Source organism: Mustela nivalis, assembly GCF_964662115.1.
Source record: "Mustela nivalis genome assembly, chromosome: 5".
NCBI lineage: Eukaryota > Metazoa > Chordata > Mammalia > Carnivora > Mustelidae > Mustela > Mustela nivalis.
Window position 1 is genome coordinate 89,783,381 of NC_139024.1, and position 13,908 is coordinate 89,797,288.

The 13,908-nt window shown below is 46.8% G+C and overlaps 1 protein-coding gene across 4 annotated transcripts; it reads right to left on the reverse strand.

The window, feature by feature from the left end:
* Positions 1 to 193: 193 nt before the first annotated feature.
* Positions 194 to 13,907, reverse strand: MRPL14 (mitochondrial ribosomal protein L14). Of its 4 annotated transcripts, none has more exons than XM_082733164.1 (3): positions 13,748 to 13,907; positions 3,235 to 3,313; positions 194 to 673 (listed from the first exon to the last, which is right to left on the reverse strand). In XM_082733164.1, exons 2-3 carry the CDS (start codon positions 3,303 to 3,305, stop codon positions 307 to 309), a joined length of 438 nt encoding a protein of 145 aa, XP_082589290.1. In that variant the 5' UTR covers positions 3,306 to 3,313; positions 13,748 to 13,907; the 3' UTR covers positions 194 to 306. The 4 variants fall into 4 exon arrangements, with proteins under 4 accessions (XP_082589290.1, XP_082589292.1, XP_082589291.1 ...); XM_082733166.1 differs by lacking the exon at positions 13,748 to 13,907 and adding an exon at positions 7,242 to 7,281; XM_082733165.1 differs by lacking the exon at positions 13,748 to 13,907 and adding an exon at positions 5,688 to 5,754.
* Position 13,908: the final 1 nt, after the last annotated feature.

Below are 13,908 nucleotides of genomic sequence, written 5' to 3' on the forward strand. Positions count from 1 at the left end.
CGCATGGTTAGAAAGTGACAGAGTCCAACATCACATTTATGAACTGGCATTTGGTTTGTACCTCCATTTTCCAGAGCTTGATAATCCTGGATGAGCTCACAGGCTACCTCATGCCATTGATATGACCAGACAAGAGTCGGCTGCCTTTTAATTGCTTCAGTGCCATCTACCTCATGACCACATCCCAAAAAGCTCAGGAGGAAACATACATGAAAGGGTTTATTTTTTCATCGGACACTATTCCCCAGCCACAGGCCCCAGGTTCCCTCCCATGATTCCTACCGCAGCCAAGGGCCTGAGCCCTGCTCACACAAAGGTCTGAGCAATGGCCAGCACCTTGGAATATTCACCTTCCCTTTGGCGTAGGCTGCTGGGGATGGGTGTCTTAATTCGGGTCCCCACAGGGTTCCCATTATCCTCGATGAGGACCACATTATTGGAGTCAAACCTAGGGGTCATCGAGGGACCGGGCATGCGATGCCCCACAATGAGGGCCTTTTTCTTCTGTCCCTTGATGGCCAGTAGTATCCGGTCGCCCACCTTGCCCACCCCATTCTTGTTATAGACATGGATGCAACGAGGAGGGCGATGGTATGGTGTATTCCCCAGGGCACTGTTGTCCACCACACGGACCCGCGTCATCTTCTGAATTGCACTGAGGCTCCCGGTGGTGCTGAGGAAAGAGAAAAAAAGTCTGAGGTCTGCATCTCTCCTGGTCAGGGTGCAGAGGCTTCTGAGGGCAAGGCCTGGGAGAGATCACACGTTAGCAACAAAGCACTGAACAGAGCAAAACCCAAGGCCCTGACAGAAAGTTGGGTGCTTGTGAAGACTTCTCTGTGCCCAAGACAGTTTCCTCCCAGTCAAAAGTTCCTGCTGCTGAGTCAACATCTCGATTTGAAGGGTTTTGTTTTTATTTTTGTTTTAAAGACTTTAATTATTTATTTGACAGAGAGATCACAAGTAGGCAGAGAGGCAGGCAGAGAGAGAAGGAGAAGCAGGCTCCCCGCTGAGCAGAGAGCCCTATGTGGAGCTTGATCCCAGGACCCTAAGGCACCCGTGGTGGGGTTTTAAATGGAACCCAATTTTCCGTTAGAAGGAACTTCATGGCAGCCTAACTGAAAGCCTCTGGTATCCAAAAGAACTCTGAGCATTAAGGGACTATTTTATGGGCCAGGCCTCATCCATTGCCTAGCCTGTAAAACCTGCTCCCCCAGAATATACTGATTCCCAAATTTCCCATCAATGTGTTGCTGGGAACCAGACAATATGAATGAATAGGTTTGCTAAGGGAGTCTCCTGACATAAAAGAAGAAACCAGAAAAAAGTTGAGGTAACGATCATTTGTCTCAATGCATTTTTCCCCACTAGAATGGACTTTTTTTTTTTTTTAAGTGTACCTATTAGGGAGCCTGGGTGGCTCAGTTGGTTAAGCAGCTGCCTTTGGCTCAGGTCAGGATCCTGGAGTCCCAGGACAGAGACCCACATCAGGCTCCCTGCTCAGCAGGGAGTCTGCTTCTCCCTCTGACACTCCCCCCCTCACATTCTCTCTCAAATAAATAAAATCCTTTAAAAAACAAATTAAAAAATAAAGTGTACCTATTAAAGGCAGATAAGCTATTACTAAGCATCTGATAACAGGGATTTCTGTTTTCCTGATGTGAGCACCTTAAGTGGTAGCATTCTGCAGGGTAACCCTGGGCTCTCCGCTCGCATTCCACAGACCTACTCTGGGGCAGTTTTATTGATTCCCTTTGCTTCCAACTAGTAAATTCCATCTCCGGCCTCATTTCTCTCCTTTATTCTAGCCCTGCCTTTCCACTCTAAGCTTCCCACAACATGTCCCACTGATACTGCACACTCACTAGATCCCACACTGACCTCATCATCTCCCCTTGCAAACCACCCCGTGCTGCTGCATTTCTTATTTAGCTAATGGCTTCTCCAGCTCCTAAGCCATAACCCTCTCTCTCCATCAACGTCCTGGCTGCCAAATCCTATTGATACTACCTGTGAGGCCCCTCAGTCCTCTCCCTGCCCCCACCAACACTTCCGCAGTTTGGCAGCTTTCTCTCTTACACCAAGACTGTTAGTGTCCAAACTGGTTCCGTGTGCCTCATGTTGCCAGCCAAGAGCTCTCTTTTAGAACGTAAAACTGAGGGGCACCTGGGTGGCTTAGTCGTTAAGCATCTGTCTTCAGCTCAGGTCATGATCCCAGAATCCTGGGATTGAGCCCTGCATCAGGCTCTCTGCTCAGCAGAAGCCTGCTTCTCCCTCTCCCACTTCCTGTGCTAGTGTTCTCTCTCCCTGTCTCTGTCAAAAAAAAAAAAAAGAACATAAAACTGAGACCACTCCCCTTAGAACTGTTCAGTGGTCTCCACTGTCTACACTGTTGACAACCTCGCCTCCATTTACCTGCCATCTGAGGGTCACAATCTCTTATCACTGACCACAGAGCGGTCAGAGTGATCTGTGCCCTTCAGGCACACCACGCCTCTCAGCCCTCCCTGGAGGCCTGGACGAGGCCTGTTCCCACTTCCCTTCTGGGAAGGCTGCCTCTGTTCTCCCTTCCTCCTCCTCCATCAGCAGCTCCTGTCTCAGGCCATCCAAAGCACCGTACAAACCTCTATTATTATACTGGTCACATTTCCTCAGATTTATTTGTTTCCAAGTTTGCTCCTGTGGCCAACTGTGAAGACTCTCTGAGGACAGGAAGCAATTCTTATTCATCTATGACCAACCCTAGGCACAGTGCTCAGTAAACGCCAGGGAGTGCACGAATGGGGCCAGGAGGCATGTTTGCCAACAATAAGGCACCCATGCTCTGTGTCCTGGCTTAGCATCTAAAAGAAGGGGAGGCTGTCATACTTCTATCATGCCTGAGTTTTGGTAATATGCATGTAACATTTTAAAACAAGATTCCGTTTTTAAAAGAGGTTTTCATGCACTGGGGGCATGACAGCGTCGAGAGATGTTGGAGTCACTACAAGAATCTGGCAAGAACCGAAGTTTCCTCTACTTTGAGCCATTCCCTACCCTACCTCCAACAGCAAGGTCACATCCTTACCAATCCTCTTACCCACCACAACCAAACCCCAGCTGCTCTGGCCTGTTTAGCTTTCCCAGAAGCCAAGCCCGCTCCTCTGAGTTCCCACTCCCTTTCTAGTCACATAATACCCAAACCTGATGGTAGGCTTACTCAGAGACAAAGCTTTAAGAACTGAATGGGAAAATTACCTGAAACTGCGCTGGCTGAGTGTTCTGCTTGCATGGGTGAAGGGGCCCCAGAGCCCAGCACAGAAAGGCATGGCAAATCCTGCAGGAAAAGAGGGGGAATGGGTTTATTTCTAAGTCAGTGTCCTTACTCAGAGCCAGCCTGCCGGGGACTTGTGTGGGAGATGGTACTTCTAGCATAAGATCATTAGTCACTAAATATAAATCTTAGTGGTTAAAAGATAAGCAGATGATCAGATGGAACTCCAGTTACAGTTCTGCTGATTCATATTCTACCTGGGGTCAGAGAGCTAGAACGGCCCAGAGCAGTTCTTACTACAATACAATAGCAGGGAGGATGCCTTCCTGGTTACATCACTTCCACAGGCAGGAAGAAAGCAGGAATCCTCGGGTATACACAGTGACCCCTCCCCAAGTCCTCCACAGAGGAAAGCTTACAAGCTAGTGCTGCTGCTAACACTCATGTGCCTCCTGAAACCGGAGCTTTTACCCCTGCCCCCCGCAGGTAGACTACTTGAGCATCGGCTGCATTGTTGCTACATTGTTGTGTCACCGTGTCACCTTTCCCCAAATGTAAGAGCCAGAATGCCTGGGTACCTCAGGGCTAGCCAAGTAGAGCCAAAAGATACTCCCACTAAGTCAATGACCAAAGCCTCCACTTGGGTCAGTCTCCCTAACAACAATAGAACATGGAAAAACTACGTGCCCCACACTTCAGCTGAAAGTGGAATTTAGGAGGGCAAGTTGGAGCTAAAAGGGCAAACAGTGACCCAACACCAGGGCCTCCAACTTGCAGAACCCCAACCCTGTGTCTCCCAAGCACCAACACATCCAGCAAGCCCAGTGGCCTACAACTCCCAGGCATCAGTTAGGGGCATGTTGAAGAAAACCCTACAACCAGCTGGCAATTCCAGTGGCAAGACACGCCTGCTCTATCCAAATGTTTGGCTGCAGAGGGCCTCATAGAGAAATCTGCTGAGAAAGGCCTCTACCACGGCAGTATTCACACACAGTCTTCCTTCACCTAAGTTCAAAGCACCTTAGATAAGATTTTACTTAATAAGAGTGGGAGGGGGAGCCATTATTTATTATTATATTATATTCCAAAGAAATATGCAGACACTCCAGAAATGCTTATTAACCACAAGCTTAGTCTCCAGTCTTTTTCTTTTCTTTTTTTTTTTTTTAAGATTCTATTTATTTATTTGACAGATCACAAGTAGGCAGAGAGGCAGGCAGAGAGAGAGGGGAGGAAGCAAGCGCCCTGCGGAGCAGAGAGGCCGATGCGGGGCTTGATCCCAGGACCCTGAGATCATGACCTGAGTTGAAGGCAGAGGCTTTAACCCACTGAGCCACCCAGGCGCCCCTCTCCAGTCTTTTTCTTAAGACGACCCAGAAAGCACTGGCCAAAATTAATCAGAAAGTTAAATGCAAAAGAAGGCAGTGAACTTCTAGAACTATTAACACCTGACACACTGAATCAAAGACTATCAGATGAGGCCAGCTTTACCTTTATAGCTAGCTAGGTGACCCTAGACAAAGAACTCTGAGCTTCGGTTTCCCCATCTGCAACACCTACTCACAGCTGGTCACAGGATAAACTGAGCAAAGCACGGAGCACAGTGCCTGGCACACAGTACCTACTGGCTATCTCCGTTGCCATCATTGTCACCCATTCCATCCCATCTTGTCTCACAGATGAGGAAACAGAGATATAGAGAGATGACGTGACTTGTGTGACCCATGGCTAGCCACAAAACCAAAACTGGGGCAGACCCAGAACCAAAACTGGGCCCAGCTTCAGCCCAAAGGTCTCCCCCCGCACCTTACAGGTTCACTCTGCCATTCAAAGCTCATGTCACACAGGGGGCTGAGGGTGAGAAGCAGCTTCATGGGTCACCTAGTCTGCTTCTGTTTTCTTTATGAAAATTTAGCTCAAGAGTTGTAACACATCTGGCACTAGACTAAGTACCTTACGTTACCATCTCATTTAAGCCTCACAAAAACCTCTAGGAACCAGGCATTAGTATTAGCCTCATTTTACACACGAGGAGTAACTTTCTAATCAGTGAGGTTAGAGAATTCACCCACGGTCACACAGCCAAGAGTGACAAAGTTGAAATTTGTACCCCAGTACTCAGCTTCCTGAACCCATGCGCTTACTCAACAGCTAACACAGTTTAACTTTAAATATTAATATTTTTCCAACTGTGAAATCATCCTTGTTCCATCACTGATAATCACAGGCACATTTTTCTCATGCCTAACTCAACACTTGCTGAGTCAACCAAAATGTATAAACACCAGGTGAAAATTACTCACTTTAATCCGATTTAAGTTTTGAGCACAATGTGTAGTGTAGGTGGCAAGAAGAGCTCCACGCTCGGAGCAATAACTAAAGATCGCCCTTAGAAAGAAAAAAGGGGGGGGGGCATGTGAAAATCAGTCTGTCTCACCCAGGCTACAGTGACCTCCAATCTCAGCCAAGCTTTCCCATCTGACGCTGGTGGGCCCTTGTTCTCATTCCCAGGGAGAAAAGAGGCTCCTCAGCTCCTCCACAGAACCCTCAAGATTAGCCCAGCACCACCCACCCACATTCTCTCTCCCAGAACGGCAACACCCTGCCTCTCCACGCTGCACCTCTTCCTCAATAACACTTCCGTTAGCCAAGGACTGCTGAAGTGCTGGGTGCTTCCCAGAACTTTCCCGACTTGGGTACAACAAACCCACAATTCAAGGCACCTCTCTAAAATCTGCTGGGCAGCCTGGGCACAAACCCAAACCCAGACCTCTTCTCCGTGCCTTGTTCACAATCCACCCCCACAACCTATGCCCGTCTCCACCAGCTAAATCTAAACGACGCCCAACGCCATCTCCCCCAGGAAGCCTTGTGTAAAACTACAGTTACACCACCTGCACACTGAAGACATCTGGGGATCCGGGCCAGAGGAACTCTCACAGCTCCAATGTTCACTATCCAAACCCAGTCAACTGCATACATTTGGATACTTTTTTTCATATAAGGCTGATAACCCTTAACATCCTAATTCTTGCTACTCATTTGCCAAAACTAGGAGCCAGAGATCTTGGTAACCTGGCACCTGATCTCACACTGGGATTCAGGGATCATAGAGACTCAGATCATGAGGATTCTGTGTACTATCTTCAGATACAGGAGTAATACACTCACTTCTCCAGGGCTACTACCATTTTCACAAGACAAGGTCCAATCCAGACTTTTCACTAGCTCCTTAGTGGATCTGATAGTGACCTCCACACCCAAAGGACTTAAGACATCAAATGGACAGCAATAAGTATTCCCATGAACATGAAAGCACAGAAAAACCAAATATATTCACTTACTGTATAAATGTGCCTTTTTTTTTTAAGATTTTTATTTATTTGTTTGACAGAGAGAGTGAACAAGCACAAGCAGGGGGAGCAGCAGGCAGAGGGAGAAGCGGGCTTCCCACACAGCAAGGAGCTCAATGTGAGGGGTAGGGGGAGGGGTTGATCCCAAGATGCTGGGATCATGACCTGAGCCGAAGACAGATGCTTAACCAACTGAGCCACCCAGGTGCCCCATGTCCCTCTTTCGTAAAACAACAACAACAAAAAATCTGTGGTCCCCTCCATTCCCATCCCAGCAGTTCCTGACAGAGTAGGAATGCAAAGAAAATTTGTTGAATAAAATAAATGCGACAGTCAACAGAAAAAGATTCCCCTCACTCATGGCTCTACACAGAAGGAAAGCCGGAACCTGCTGAGCTCTTATCTCTGTTATCAGGAACCAGGACATCACATGCAAACATACTTTAGGAGAATCGTGGTAACAGTCATGCGAGGAGGATTAGCCCCTGCCATGTTTACAAGCCCCTAGAATGATCTCCTGTGCCTGGTGCCTACAATGCCCACTGTGGAAAAGCACCTCATCCCACCACGAAATAACTGGTTTGGATTGGGCCAGAGGAATGGAGGCAGCAATTTACTTCAAAGCAACTCCGACTGACCTTGATGTTATTTCCCAGCATAAATCCATCAGCAGACACAGGCCCTGATTCACTTCAGAGCAGTCTATATATAATGCTTGGTTTCACAAGCAATGTCATTCTGAGTCTTGTGTTTGCACAGGAAACTAACCCCCATGATATTTCCTCCTCCACAACACTCTCACTCAGAGGCCAGGTATTCTGGAGACTCCAGTGCCAGAGATGGCTTTTCATGCCACTTCCCGGTCGGCACCAAGTACTGCCCTTCAGGTTTAGAGTATGAATCACAACCTCTCCGGAGAGGGGGAAGGGGAAGCAAGAGAAGTAGGAGGGAGGGAGGGAATGAAAGAGATTACTTAACACAATCCAAGAATTGTGCTCACTTTCCAACCTGGTTTAGATTTAAGATATCCCTTCCGTTTTGGCCAGGGAGGGCTTTAAGTTACAGGGACACACAGATGAATGTTTTACTTGACACTTAACAGGTCCCACTGGAAGATCCCACCTTACAGGTCCCACGGGAAATACACTAGGTGACAGCAGGGACCAGGCCTGCACACTCAGAGGACTCAGCACAATGCACACGAATGGAGTTTACTAAGTATCTGTTAAATGAATACAATTCGACCTGCAATTGCAATTCATGCCCCAGCTCCAGAGAGGCTCCATGCTGGCGGCTGGTGGTCTTTCAGGCTCTTAGTAACTTAAGGAAGCCTCCTAGATACAGGGAACTCATGTTTAATGAATTTTAATACACAGAGACTGAGCTGGAAAAGCAGACAGAGTCTATATCTCTACTGCTCTGTACAAAGCAGAAATGTACTACTTGAGCAAGGATCAGCAAAATGGCATACTTCCTGCGTGTATTCATTGTTTCCACCTTATGTGGATTCATTGTTTGTGGATTCATTGTCTCCATCTTTAAGTGCCTGACGTGTCATGTACATTTTTAAAGATTTTATTTATTTATCCGACAGAGAGAGATCACAAGTAGGCAGAGAGAGAGAGAGAGAGAGGAGGAAGCAGGCCCCCTGCTGAACAGAGAGCCCAAAGCGGGGCTCGATCCCAGGACCCTGAGATCATGACCCGAGCCGAAGGCAGCGGCTTAACCCACTGAGCCACCAAGGCGCCCCTTTTTTTCTTTTTTTTTTTTTTTAAAGATTTTATTTATTTATCTGTCATGTACATTTTTAAAGGCCTCTCAAGAAGATGGGCTCCAAAGAAACAAACAAACAAAAGAAAAATCAAAAGTTCAGTACAATCACAGAGGCATGTTCAAAGGACATTGTCAATAACTGAAAAGAAATGCCCTACAAATGCAGGGCCGAATCACAAAAAGGAAAAACACCTAGGGTAAGGATACAAGCAAGTGTCCTTCTTAATCAAAGGAGGGAAAAACAAGCCTACCAACTTCCAGGAATCAAAAAAGGCACTCCCTGACCCTCTGCCCTATCATGCAGACACAGCCCCTTCCATCCCCTGCAGGTGTTGCCCCAATCTTTCTGTACCAATAAGTACTCTTATTTGCTGCTTAAAAACTCATTACTGAGGGCACCTGGGTGGCTCAGTCCTTGGGCACTGGCCCTCAGCTCGGGTCATGATCTCAGGGTCCTTGGATTGAGCTCTGCATTGGGCTCCCTGCTCAGTGGGAAGCCTGCTTCTCCCTCTCCCGCTCCCCCTGGTTGATTCCCTCTCTAACAGTCTCTCAGTCAAAAAACTAAATAACATAAAAAAAAAAAAAACCTCATTATTGTTTTGTTGTACAATTAGTCTTTTTTAGGAAGTTTTAGGATTTTTTTTTAACCTCACACAAATAGAACATGTTACAATTCTTGAAGTACTTTCATAGATCATTTTGTTGGATGACTCCCTTCCTTTTTTTTCCTTTTTAAGATTTTATTCATTTATTTTTTAAGACTTTATTTATTTGACAAAGAGACACAGCGAGAGAGGAAATACAAGCGGGGGAGTGGGAGAGGGAGAAGCAAGCTTCCTGCTGAGCAGAGAGCCCAAGGTAGGGCTCCATCCCACAGCCCTGGGATCATGACCTGAGCTGAAGGCAGACCCTTAGCCGACTAAGCCACCCAGGCGCCCCAAGATTTTATTTTTAAGTAATGTCTACACCCAAAGTGGGGCTCAAACTCACAACCGCAAGATCAAGAGTTGCATGCTCTACTGACTGAGCCCGCCAGGCACCCCTGGACGACTCTTTTCATGAGCACCCAACAGAAACCTCCAGAAAAATAACAAACAGCAACAAGTCTACAAGGGGCTGAATCTGCTAAGGGTTTTGAATAGTTCTGGGGGCTCAAGAAAACACCATTTTGCAGATTAAGAAGTGAAGTCCAAAACGTTAACCAACCTGTTGTTGGTCTGTTTCTATTGCACCCTACACAGCTAAGAGGGCACCTTTAACCACAATAAACTTCACAGAAACAAATATGCCACACGGAGGGTAAGCTCTCTTTCTCCTCTGTTGAATCTTAAAACTCAGGAATTAAAAAGCTTTTTTTTTTTTCCTTCCAAATTAAATTTTACTTAGTTAACATACAGGGCAATATAGGTTTCTGGAGTAGAATTCAGTGATTCATCACCTACATACAACCCGCAGTGCTGATCACAAGTGCCTTCTTTAATACCCATCTAGCCAATCCCCCACCCACATAGAAAGGTTTTTATTTTTTTTTTAAGATTTTTTTTTTGGATGTTGAGAGTGTGCATGTGCAAGGGAGGAGAAGGGGCAGAGGGAGAGAATCTCAAGCCAGGACCCCCTCCCCGTTGAGCTGGGAGCCCCATATGGGGCTCAAACCCAGGATCCTGAGACCATGACTGAGAGCCAAAACCAAGAGTCCGACGGTTAAATGACTGAGCCACCCAGGTGCCTGTGTATTTCCAATAAATATCTGCACTATACCCAGGCCAGCCTAGGACCAAAGCTGAAACTGATCTGATTCATCTGCCAAAGTGTCAGTTTTCACAGCATCACTATCAATAAGCAAAGCATCCCAGCACAACACAGTGGGCTCTTTCTACCAAGGTTACCAGTGAGGACCCCATTTCTCAATTTGATTCACAAAAATAAAATGTTTCCAGGGTTCTTGTCCCATGCTTGTTTATTTACCTTATGCTCCACCTTGTTACAAAATATTTTAAATAGTAATTCTTTAATATACAATGCCAATTTTCAATTACTCAAATAGGTTTTTCAATGTGTGGATTGTATCTATTCTAGCTTTGCTCCCCCTCCATCCCTACCTCACAGGTGTGCCAACAACCCCAGTGCCGGAAATAAGTCTGTAGCAATCTTTGCATGGTCAAACTCAGAAAAACTATATAAGGCAAAGTTAACTTCTACTTAATCACATACACAATTCCTTCCCATTAGTACCTCTACTGGGCCACTGGCAAGAAGCCAGGTTTATGGAGATGACAGTTGGGCAGGTGGGCAGTAGAGAAAAGGAAAATCCTAGGAGAGCCCCTGGATTCTGCTGATGAAAAGCATATCTCTTCCACCCCCATTCTTTAGGCCCTCAGCAACTCTCTGTCAAGCAGGGGTCCAAGGGAAGAGCAAAGAGACATGCAAATGAAAGTGCTCTGGCTTCCCTCATGAAAGGGGTTGTCTTCAAGTGGGGAATCCCTCCCTGAACTAACCAGTAGGGACTAGGTCTGCAGCATAAACAGTTTGTTTCCCAGATATTGACCAGGAAGAAAAGCCTCACTCCCTGATTCTCAGGGTAGCCCCATGGGTATATCTTTAAAGATATACCCTCACTCTTTAAAGATCCCTCACTCCAGGGAAACCTGGTAGCTTGGTCATTTAAGCTCTGCCTTCAGCTCAGGTCAAGATCAGGAGGATCCAGGTTCCCTCCCAACTCCCCCCACATCCACTTGGGCTCCCTGCTCGGCAGGGTGTCTGCTTCTCCCTCCCTCTCTGCCCCTTCCCTTGCTCGTGCTCTCTCTCACTCACTCTCTCCCACCTTAAAAATAAATACATAAAAATAAAGATCCCTCACTCCTAAAAGTGTTTTTCACATGTTAAAGTAGATGTGGCCAAGTGCTCCTTCCCTCTTCTAAAGACACAAATGATTTTTAGAAAGTTCTGACAAGGGGACTTTCCCACTCTGAGTTGTATTTCACTAATAAATAAGCTGCCTGGTGCCTTTCTTAACAAGAAAGCATATTATCTGACCCACAGCAACACTGTTGGACTCTGTATCAGTCCTCTCTTACAAACCTGCTGTCACTGCTAATACACATGTACAATCGCATCAGGGTGAGCTACAACCCAAAACCAACCAACAGCCTCTAAAATAAAGGCTAACTTGGAACCTAATTTTTGAGACCCTCAAAAAGAGACTTTTGGGGGCTCCAAGTCCCCCCCCACAGACATTTTATGTTGGGTCCCCCAACCCAAAAATGGGACAAGACAGGCTTAAAAGGACTATTACATCATCTAAGACTCTAACTGTTCAGGTGAGTCTAATCCCATTCAGTGCCCAGCAGAGTACCACCTGAAAAATGACCTCCATGCCAAGGTTTTTATCCCTGATATTCAGAAGCAATAATAAAATATTTTGCCCACTGTTTCTTCATGGATTTCATAGTGTTTGATTCAATTATTATTTCAGGCTTTTTGAAAAGTTCTCTCTTCTTTCTGTCTGTTAATATGTGGTAATCTTAATCCGGCACAGGCAGAAATATACGAGGAATCCCCCACATGTTCAGATTAAAAAATAGTATTACATAAGAAATACCTTGTAGTGATCCTTAGTGACCCACTTCCATCATAAATGCTATTGGCATTGGATTTCACCAGCTTTACAACCATAAAATCAAAACAATATATAAAAAAGTTCCACAGGAAATATACATCGAAGAAACTCTAAGGGTTGAATGGCCAATTCCATCTAAGAAAAGTAAAAACAAAACAAAACAAAACAAAAAAACAGGACAGATCCCTGTTCACCTCAACTGCTTGTTCCAACCCAAAACAACTCCCAGAATCCAAATCTACTGCGACTTTTCCCACCACGGAGTCTACCAACAATAATTTCACCCCATCCTCCTTTCTATCCTTTCTAAGTAAGCCAACCCACTTCCCACTCCAACAAAACACTTGTTCTTCAATTCCATGTACTTCCATGAGTGAAGAGTAAACTATCTTTCTTCTTGGGCACTACCTCCCTAAAAAAGAGACACCCCCTGTTCTTTACTGTATGTTCCTAGTGTGCTGAGTCCTTCTATACAATTTTAAATGACTGAACATTTAGACTGAGGAAAGCAAGAAGGCAAACAGGAGGATATGGAAGACCCAATGCATTTCTAAGTTTTCTGTGATACACCAAAAACTCACATGGTATAACACCTAACACATTCACATACATATGTATACCTGAAGCAAGCATCAAGAAACAATACTTGGTCTTATTAAGTACAACGCACTCTGTTGTCTTTTTTTTTTTTTTTTTTATGATGGCCGTGATCCACTGAACTGGATTCCAGCTATCCAATGGGACTCAGTTTGAATGGGAGTTCAGTTTGCACTGCAATAAATCAAACCTCACAGTTGCATTCCACAAGCTACTAATAAACCCTTTAAAAAGCCAGCAGACAGCAGAGACAATGACCAATCACAAGAACCAAACACAACCAGGTAGGCAGTACCCTTTCTCTGTCCAGCAGCCAGGGTTTAAGTAGCTCCCAATATCCCAGCTTTTCCTAAGTAACCCAAAGGTTCTCCATCCACATGCTCTTTTGTTAACCTATTTATAAATTCAGTCCATCCAATCTCTTAGGATGGCAAAGTTCATTTAGGGCCCACTACGGAAAGCAATACCTCCTTTTTGTCCCCAGACCAACCCCCTTCAAACCTGAAGAAGAGAGCCTTCCAGGAACCCTAAATTCAATGAACAAGTTGGTACTCTGCGTGCCTTTGTGATCTCTGTGGGTGCTACATAGAAGTATGCATACACGTCTGTCCCTCTCTTTCCCTCTCTCTTCATCTTTCCAGTCTTAGTCCATGGCTGATGCAGCCTCTGGTGAAATGAGAAACCTGGGAACCCCCTGGAGCCAAGGGAGCCACTATTGGCATGACAGTGAAAGCAGTGGACTCATTCTCCACACCACAGAAGCTCCTGGCAAACAAGTCACAAAGTCATCTGAAGACCCAGGCTAGGAAACAGAAAAGACGACAGAAGTTGACAAACTCGAGGAGCCACGGCAGGGCAACCGGCTGAGGCCACCTCGCAAAGGCTGGACCGCAGTCCACCCCCCACCCCAGGCCGGCCCCAGTACCCTGGGAAGGCAGGTGAGTGCAGGCGGGGGTCTCGGGGTTCCCCGCCGCCCCTGGGGGCTGGGAAGGGAGGGTCGGGATCAGGGGTCGCCCCTCTGCCCCCAAGGGGCCCACTAACCTCCCACTCCAGCTTCTCCCCACCCACCCCGGGGACTGCGCCTTCCCTACTGCAGGGAAGAAAGAGAGCGGAGAAAAAGGAGCGTGACGCCCATTCCCCCCCGCCACCCAGCCATACCGCGCTCGCCGCCGGGAATATCCCGCCGCGGGCCTCCTTGGCCCAGCGCCGCCTGCTCCCCCCACGCGGCCTCCTCACTGCGCCTGCGCGCCCGACCCAGCCGGGCGAGTAGCGATCTGAGAGTGCGCGCGCACCTTGCGTGCGCTGGCGTGGGGGTGGGA